Here is a 9,510-nt window from a genome sequence, read left to right on the forward strand (position 1 = left end):
TTCTTAAAAGTCTTCCTCTCATCAAGGAGCCACAAATCTAGCGTGTACAGCCCTGGTCCGGAGGGGATGAGGGATGCTGGATTCTCCACCTGGCATCACCAATCCCCATCTGCCCAAAGTTAGAGAAGCCCAAGCCAAAGCGCTGCCATGTACCCTGCCAATAACTTCTTAAAACCCTCTTCAAATACACACTTCTGCTAAATAAAATAGGGGGGGATGGGGGGGGGGGGGGTGTACAGAAAAAAGAAGGGGAAAGTAAGCTTTGGAGGATTGCTGCAAAGTGCGTTTATTTTCCTTTCTCGACTGGGTCTCTCCAGTTGGGAATTTTCAGCACTGCACTTCTGCACGCGGAAGGGAGATGCCAGTAAATCAGAGCAAATTCAAAACAAATGCTCTTTCATGTGGAGGCATTCGGCTTTGTTTCAGGGCTTGGGTAGCTAACCGTATCCCTTCATGAGTCAACTCTCCTATCAGCTCCTCATTAAACTAAATGGCTACAATTACATTTGGGGAGGAAAAAAGAGCGGTTAATGATCGTAAAAGGTTCTGTTTCCAGGCTTTGGGGAGGTGGGGGGAGAACCTTCGATAAAAGAAGACCAAAAAAACAAAAATCCAATCCAACAAAATAATTAAAATATCATAAAATAAGTCTAACAAATGCTTTTGCAGGGGAAGACGTGCTTTCTTTTGGGGAGGGGGCTCTATCAAGGAGCTGGGGGTTCCCTTCCCGCAGCCCTCCAGAAGGTACCAGGAACGAGCCGTGTTATTTCCTGCAGCCCAAGCCCCCACCTCCCGCCTTCCCTTCGGGAGCGGAGCAGCCAGACGAGATGTTATCAATAGGCTGAACCTTACAGAAAGCCCCCTTTTAAAAGCGAGTACTTCCTCTGCTTATTTCATGTGGTATCCTGTGGAACTGAACTCTCTCCTCCCGTCTCCAACGGGTGCATTTCAGGGGAAAAAGGAAAAAAAAAAAAAAAAAGAAAAAAAAAAAAAAGACCTAACAACATCCTTATTGTGTTGTTTTGGTTCTTGTCTTTTTTCCTTTTACAGCCTCTGTTTTTTTTCCCCTAAAGCTATAGGCTCCAATAGCAAAGAAATAAGAGAAAAACCCAAAAGTCATCTGCATTAAAAAAAAAAATAAATAATGCAGCAACAAGTTTCTCTGTTCCCTCTCCCCCTCCGTTTGATTAATTCTCATCAGGGCCTTTGAACAAACAATATGCTCCCCTCTCAAATAACAGACAGGGTATATATTACACCCAAAGAAAAACAAACAAGGCTCATTTAAAGACATCCACACCAAACGCAATTCCTGGAGAGAGGCAGGGGCAGATGCACGGGCGCGTGCTGCCGCCGCCAACCTATTTCTGAATATCCCAATTTCAGGGCGATGAATAAGACATAAATCAGGGAGACATCCCCACAAAGGGACGCACTTTGAAACATCAGCCAGTACATGCAGGTACATGGTTTCAGACACTTTAATCCAGGGAGAGACAGAGCCCAGCCACAGAGCTGGCCGGTCCGTGGCAGGAGATGCGGTGCTGGAGACATCACACCTTGGAAAAGATGATGGGAGTTGGACTAGATGACCTTTAAAGGTCTTTTCCAACCCAAACCATTCCATGATTCTATGAAAAACCCAAGAGGAGTGGGGAAACCACCCTCCAAACCCCCATGCAGGCACCTGGAGGCGGAAGGAGATGGCAAACAGGAAAACAAGGGAAACCACAGAACGTCTCAAGTTGGAAGGCACCCACAGGGATCATCGAACCCATCTCCCTCTCCAACATCCTCTGCAAAAAATGAGGTCACCTTTCTTCCCCAGGGCACCACAAGCCTCACACACTGGATGCAGAACACTGCTCACCCCTTCAGAAGCAAAGTCTGAGCGTGGCTCTCGTCCCAGAGACAAGAGATGCCACCACCAACACCAACACCAAGCCAAGGAGAACTTGATGCCAAATCCTTCCGCAAGGCATGACCGCACCTGCTCCAATAATCCATACATCCAAAGGGGTGGCCAATAGTGCTCAGCCTTCCCCAACACACCTCTTCCTGGCTCGGTCCGAAAATTAATGGAGCATAAAGCTGGAATTCAAGGGAAATGGGGGCTTTTGGGGATGGAGAACCTCACCAGGGATTTCAACACATCCTCTGCCCAGAAGTACGTGGCTGCCACTGAAATGAAACCCAATTCCCACTCTGAGCACACCTTTCTCACCAATGCACCTCCCCAGAACTCCCCAGCATCGCTTCGCCTTCTGTCAGGACCCTCAGTCAACGTGACCCGCGGCCAAAATCAAGGGCAAGAAGGGATGTCTTACCTGAAAGCCCCCCAGGGGCTAGACAATTAGTTCCCCCTGTTTCAGTGGAGGAAGGCACAGAGTCTGGACAATCTGCTGGAGCAGAGGGAAAGAAAAAAAAAAATCAGTATACAGGCAGTTCTTTGCAGGCTCCCAGCATCGCCGCGAGCAGAACACACATTCCAAAGGGTTTAGCAGGAAGCGATTACTAATTGTCCGCGCAGAGACGGTAGTTCATCAAGAAGCATCCACCCTAACTCGTCGTCTCGATCAAGGCTGCATGCTGCGCTTCATCACCAGCCAACGCTGATTACAGACCAGCAAAAATTACAGACTGGCTGCCACCTCTCCAGCCAAGTCACCGGGTAATGAGATCAACGTTGTCGTCGGTCTGATGTCAGCGAGCTCCCAAAAATGCTTAAATCGTGGCTTTACGCACCCAATTTAGTCAACGCCTGTAATGCACCGAAATGGGAACCGAAAGGGAAAGGTCCCATCGCCGCCCCTGTGCAGCGAACGGTCTGTTTGTGTTCCCCTGCTCAATTTCTGTCACCGCCAGCTGCTGGGGGATCTTACACCCCGCTGTCCTGGGACAAGTGGACAACTGGATCTATTCCTCCAAGCCCCACCAAAGGGCAAGGGCAGGGTTAAGACCGGCTGCCCTGTTAAGAGGTTTCTCCTGATGCATGGAGGTGCTGGAGCTCAAGGCTTGGACCTTTCCATCCCAAGCCTGCTCCTCCAGGTGACAACAGCCAGAAGCCAACACTGATCCTCTTGGTCCTACAGGCAAACTCCAGCTTTTTGGTCACTACCATGGGGGAGACAAGCTCAAGGACAAGCCTGAGAAGATCTGTGAAGTTCACGCAACCTTCTGGTCCTCACCAGGTTCTCAGCAGCTTTGAGTTTCATCAGATTTGGACTCCCTAACGACATCATTTTGCTCACAGCTGGATCTCAAAGCAAGGACCACCACCAGAAGAACCCAGATGGTTTTCTCCCTACTGATAAAAAGTCATTTCATCCCTGAAATCCCAATGAAAAAGAAACTCCTGTCTGCACAACCTCATTTTACTGGAGTAAAGTAGAAGCCCTAACAGGACTATACAGTTTAACAGGATATACTTAATCAAACCGAAAACAATAGGGGAGGCAGGAAATGGACTTACTTGTGAAATACTGTATATGATACACTCTCTAAATGCCTTGTGGTGTTTTCTATGCTTTAAAGAAGTATGGGTTTTTTCTTCTTTTAACCCCTTCTAGTCTAGACAGAAGGTTCCCCCTGCCCTTCCCCTGAGAGGGCTTCAACTGCTGGGGCTACAGATGCTTTCTGAAGGCAAGGCAGACCACCCCACCCTGTGCTGGCCACCATCTGCCCCCAGTTACAGCTCCCCAATGAGTCCCTGCCGGATAAAGGATGTAACTTGCCTTTTCCCTGCTGTCTTGCTCTAGGAGTCATACATGACCAGGTCCTCTGTTAGCCCATCAGACAGGATGGCAGGAGAGAATCCTACTCCAATTTAAAATCCATAACCCCAGCAATGGGGTGATGAGCTTTCACGACTTCTTTACAGCTATTAGCTCCCTTCCCATGCCCCATCACCCAAGAGCCAGCTCCCTTCATCAATTAATTACCCTAAGAAGTCTCTGTAAGAGGGCACAGAGCTGATGCACCTCAACTCTAGACCAAGCATGAGGGTCCGGTGTGGGCTAAGCCCAAAGGCAGGACCCTCCTGGGCTCTCCACATTACATGTGGCTGGTTTCATTCCTGCACACTTCTTGTCACACCAGTATCTGCTAAAGGCTCTCGCTAGCAGGGGGTATTTAGGCTCATTTTACCTTCAGCATCACTGAGGTCACAGGATCAGAGCTTTACCCAAGCCTACTGCATGTGAATCTCCTCCCAGAACTACCTTTCCACAACACAAAATCATACAATAATAATAATACAATTATTCCTGGTGGCCACCAGCCCAACCTCACAAAGTGCCGAATAGTTCCTGGAAGCTGCCCAACCTCCAGCTCCCCTAAAATTCCCTACAGGAGGGCATCTGGCTCTGTAGCAACATTTCAGTGGGCTTCCTGCACTCTCCTACTCCTGCACCATGATGACCAGCCACCCAGGAGCACGATGGATGCAGCCACTTGCAGCCCCTTGTCCCAATTAACAACAGGTCAAGATACCTGCTTGAATTATTTGGGGGCATTACCATCCATCTCGCTTCCAAGACGGCCGTGAGTGGCAGCTGCTCCAGGGACAGTGGGGATGCTGAGCACTCACACACCTCCAGGATTGCAGGGGCAGCCTGGCCCTGCATGAGCCACTGTCACCCTGCAAACATCCCCTGTAAGGAAGAAGGAAAGTCCTCTCCTTGATGAATGAGCCAGCCAGCCCGGACCTACAGCCTTCCTGTGGGTAACCTGGCTGACAAGGGCACATCTTTCCACTCCACAGCGAGTGCACAAGTATCAGATCCATCCCACCAACGCACCATCTGACGGGGCACACGGCTGCCTGCAGCAGACCCCCACCTCCCTGTTCATCCCAGCTTGGCTCCAGCCAGCAGCATGGCCTGCCACAGCCTCCATCACCTCCAAAAAACCCCACACAATCCCCATCACAAGGGTTTTAAACTCAGAGGGGAGATTCAGACTAGATGGAGGGAAGAAATGTTTTACGCTGGGGGTGGTGAGACACTGGCACAGGCGGCCCAGAGAGGTGCCCGATGGCCCATCCCTGGGAACACCCAAGGCCAGGCTGGACGGGCTCTGAGCAACCTGATCCAGCTGAAGGTGTCCCTGCCCATGGCAGGGGGCTGGGCTGGAGGGACTTTGAAGGTCCCTTCCAACCCAAACCATTTGATGATGATCATGGCCACTGGCGACCACCGCCAGAGCTCACACCAGTCCAGATACTTCTATCTGTCCATACGAAGCACTTACAAGACGTAACACTAAATGCTTGAAGTATTTTTATTACCACTATCCCGCCTGATGGAAAAGCAAAACTTTCCTGCTGGATGCACATTCCCAGCTCCATCAGCAGATGCAGCTGCCCAAGTTTAAACAGAAGGGACCATTCCCACCCAAGGTCCCGACAGAGACAACAGCTCATGCCCATCAGCCAGGTAGAAGGCTATGCACCTTCCTATCATCATCTACTGTCCCTCTCCCACCTGACCAGCCCGCAGCAAGCCATCCTCCTCACATGGCTGGGAAACTGCCACAGGAGATGGCACAGATGCTGGGACGGGAAACCCTCGGTCCATCTCCGCAGAGTAAAGGCTGAGAAACCCTGAGCTTGCAAAACCCACCTGCAACAACAGACTGCCAGGCTCCGCTTGTGCCTGTCGCGGCACCGTTAGTCAGAGTTCAGCTGCCAAATGGATTTTTTCTTTTAAAAAGGAAAAAAAAGGAGGACTTTTTGGTGAGTAACCCAGTTGTTTCTGCGTTTCCGATGGGCAGCGTTAATCACTTCCTATTGGCCGATAGGAATAACTTTTCCTTTCGAAATGGCACATTCATGTTCTGTGGCTTTTCTGTTTACACACATTTTGCTACCTTATGTCAACACTTGCTAATGAATAAATATATCACTCTGCTAACTGAAAATGAGATCCTGGCAGAGGCAGATTGGATGTTTAAACGCTGCTAATAGATTTATCCTAACATCTCCACAGGAACCCAAAGGCAAGCTTTAACCCTTCTCTCCCACAGCTCCAAAACCCTTGGCATCCCATGCCAACCGGTGCGCAGAGAAAGGCGGTAAGAACAGAAACTTTGGAGGGAGTGCTGCAGGGATGCAGACCGAACAATGCCATTCCCAGCCAAACCCACAGAACTTCACGACCTTCAGCAGACCTTCAGAGCCTATCACGGACCAACCCCTCTGCATCCCTGTCATCCCAGCACGTGCTCAGGGGATGTTCTGCTACTCCCCTGATATCCCTCTTTGATTCATGAGCCACTATGTCTTGTTTTTTCATGCAGAAATGAAATATTTAACGTTTTGCAACCGGACTGTTTGCTTATTTCTGCAAGACACAAAAAGTTATCATCTAGAGCTGGCAGAAGGGAAAAACACTCAGAGTCCAGCCTCCGAGGGAGCAGCGGGCAAGATGGGACCCACGACAGTACCTCGCATATCCAGAGCAACTTCAGGCTGGGGGTTGCTTTTAGTCCCCAGAAACTGAAGAGCAGCAATTTTACAGAAACTGCTCTTTTGCACGCACACACACCAAAAAATAACAACAACAATAATAATAATAATAATAAAATGACCTGACATTGGTCTTCAGAAAGACAACTGCCTTCACCTCCCCGCACCGCCGCGTGCCCCTCCTGCCTGCTGCGACCCAGGGACACAACTGCCGAGACCACCACGCTCCAGCCAACACTCCAGATCCACCACTCCTTGGGGAGCCAGGAGCTGCTCCTCCCCGAGCAACCCCCGTTCCCAACTGTCCCCACCTCTCCTCTGCCTTCCAGCCCCATTTCTCTCGCACCCGGCAAGCTCAGTGCCAACCAAGAGTTTATGCAGACAACCGCAAAAGCACCGGTGCCAGCCTCAGATGGGCTTCTCCCCTTGCACCCTGACACTCAATCACAAGCAATAGGCATGCAGAGCGGTGCTGGGAAAAAAAAAATAAATCACATTTCAACCCCCTTTCCTAAATCTTTTCAACTTGATGAGGTGAGGTGAGGCTCCTTTAAAAGACTGAAAGATTTCTACCAACACATTTGTCAAAGGATTCCCAGCCACCAGGGAGATGCTGTGCTGGATTCCCAACCTAAATCCCTCCGAATTCACCCAGGGGTGCAGGAGCAGTGCCATTTACAGCTGGAGCCCATGGTGTTCCCTGGCTTTCCAAGGCGACTCCAGCAGTGCAGGCCTGTGCTGCATTGCAATACCTCCCAGAGTTTCCTGACACGAGTTTTTAAAATCCCACTTTATGCAGAGGGTGCCTTAGAAAAAATGCCACGTTCCTTCTTCCAGGGGTGGCAGGAGGCACTGGAGCCAGCCAGCAGCCCCAAAGCCAAATGCATGGCGGCGTGACAAAGGCAGGGGTCCTTTTCCCTGAGAAAGGGGCTGTTTTTCCTTTTTTTTAATCTGTAGTCTGCCTAGGGGGAAAAACAAAACACCTCCACTTACCAGTTGGTTTGAGAAAATCCATTGGATATCTGGAGTAGGGTGGAGGGGGAGACTCTGGAATTAGAAAAGTACAGAGAAAATGAAGGCAGAGCCATGAGAAAGGAAAAAAAAAAAGAAAAGAAAAGAAAAGAAAAGAAAAGAAAAGAAAAAAGATAAGAACTTATGATAACAGTGGCATTCTTTTAGCAAAACTGTTTGTCTTAGCTCTGGGGGTTGGAGGCAGGGCAGCGAGGCGGTGATTGCCTTGATATTTAGCTGTCAGATAAACAAAAGGGGCCGTCTGGCGCCAGTCTCGCTGCTATCTGCGCTCGGGCTGTCTGCGCGGGGCCTCCCGGCGGGCCGGGGCCGCGCAGCCGGTACCGCCGCGCCGGCGGCCCCGCATCCCGGCACCGCTGGCCGGGGGGGCGCCCCCCGTGAAAAAAAAATTGAGTATGTATCTACAGAGCAGAGCACGGCAATGCAAAGTTTGGGAGGTGGGGGGTTTTTTGTTCTTTCCCTCCCCCGCCCCCCCGGAGGGAAAAAAATTTAAAAGTTCAGCGGGCAGCGAGCCGAACGGAGCTGCGTCCCCCGCACCCATCGATCCCCCGCATCCACCCATACCCCGCATCCATCCCTCCCCCGCGCCCCCCGCCGCCTACCTAGCTCGCAGAGCCGGCTGAGGTGGTGCGGGTTGCAGCAGACGAGCTCGGGGTGAGCCTTGCCGTAGGATTCACAGCAACATAACCGCTTCACTTCGGAGCAGTGGCGCAGGTCGGGCCAGCGGAACACCTTGCAGAGCAGCATCGGTAACGGGTACCAGTGCTGCCCCAGCCGGGAGTCGGCCTTGGCGGGGAGGAGCAGGCAGGGGGTCCGCGCCCCGCCGCGGGACTCCACGGCGTGCAGCAAGCCCTCCAGCTGCCGCTCCTTCAGCCGCTTCAGCACGGCGTGGGTCAGCGCCTTCAGTTCCGCCTCCGCGCCCGCGGCCGCCCGGCCGCCGCGGCCCGCCTTGCCCGGGCAGCACCCGCGCCCCCCGCCGCACACATGCGCCCGGGTCTCGGCCGCCGCCGCCGCGCCGGGCTCGCCCGCCGCCGCCTCCTCCTCCTCCTCCTCGCCGCCGGGCGCACGGCTCCGCCAGAGCCGCCGAACGAGCACCGAGCGTTTGGTCCTGAACATGCGGGACGAGAGGAGGGGCCCCCGGCTACAAAACGGGCATGTCGTCCGCCGCGCATGAAGGGGCCGGGAGCCGAGACGCGGCGGCGGCGGGCAGCGGCAGGCGGCGGGCGGCGGGGGGAAGGCGGCGGCGGCGGGGCCGAGGCGGGCTGTGGCATGCGCCAGTCTCCGCGCTGGGGCCGCGGGTCCCGCCGCCTCCCGCGGGGGGCTGCGCCGGGCCGCGCCTCTGCCCGCTGCGAATACAAAAATAAAAATAATAAAAAAAAATTAAAGGGGTTGGGGAAAAAAAAAAGGGAGAGGGAGGGGGGGGGGAGCCGCCGGTCGCTTTGGCTTAGCCCAAAAAAGAAAAGAAAAATAAAAATCCCGGCTACAGCGTGCGGCGCATCGCGCGGGGGGAGGCGGGCTGAGCGTGCCGGCGCCGCGCCGCCCTGCGCGGCTGCGGAGCGCGGCTGGAGCCGCGGGGGATCCTCGGCCTCCCGGGGGCCGCAGCTCCCATCAACCCGCCAGCGGTGGGGAGGGGGGGGAGGGGGGGGCGGGGGGGGGAAGGGGGGGTGGGGAGAGCCGGGGGTGATGCGAGGCAGGGCAGAATCAAAAGACACAAATAAAACAGCAAGCCAAAGCGAGGTCTTACTAAAAAAAAAAACAAAAAACACAAAAAAAAAAACCAAAAAAAATTAAAGCCCAAAACACCAACCCTAAGATTTGGACGTCGAAATCGGTTTAAGCATCTGTCACAAAAGACAAGAACCAGCGCATCCAGAGTGTTGTATCCCTTTTTAAAGCCCAGGTCGTCCCGACGCGAGGTCTGGGGTGGTTTGGTTTCAGCTGGTTTTCTTTTTTCCTCCTTCTTCGCAAAGGTTTTAATCCACACACACAGGAGTCTTGATCCGGCTGTTGCGAAA

At 52.9% G+C, this 9,510-nt stretch overlaps 1 protein-coding gene across 2 annotated transcripts in view; it reads right to left on the minus strand.

The window, feature by feature from the left end:
* The window catches only part of SMAD7 (SMAD family member 7), a 26,160-nt gene extending 17,052 nt beyond the window's left edge, over positions 1-9,108 (minus strand). The window contains exons 1-3 of one of the 2 annotated variants that reach the window (XM_037374303.1): positions 8,098-9,108; positions 7,460-7,513; positions 2,328-2,399 (exon numbers count right to left, since the gene is read on the minus strand). In XM_037374303.1, the coding sequence (XP_037230200.1) occupies positions 2,328-2,399; positions 7,460-7,513; positions 8,098-8,611 (640 nt within the window). In that variant the 5' untranslated portion in view covers positions 8,612-9,108. Of the gene's footprint in view, positions 1-2,327; positions 2,403-7,459; positions 7,514-8,097 lie in introns of both variants that reach the window. The other variant, XM_037374302.1, reaches the window with a different exon arrangement.
* Positions 9,109-9,510: the final 402 nt, after the last annotated feature.

This window comes from Falco rusticolus, chromosome Z, assembly GCF_015220075.1.
Source record: "Falco rusticolus isolate bFalRus1 chromosome Z, bFalRus1.pri, whole genome shotgun sequence".
Lineage (NCBI taxonomy): Eukaryota > Metazoa > Chordata > Aves > Falconiformes > Falconidae > Falco > Falco rusticolus.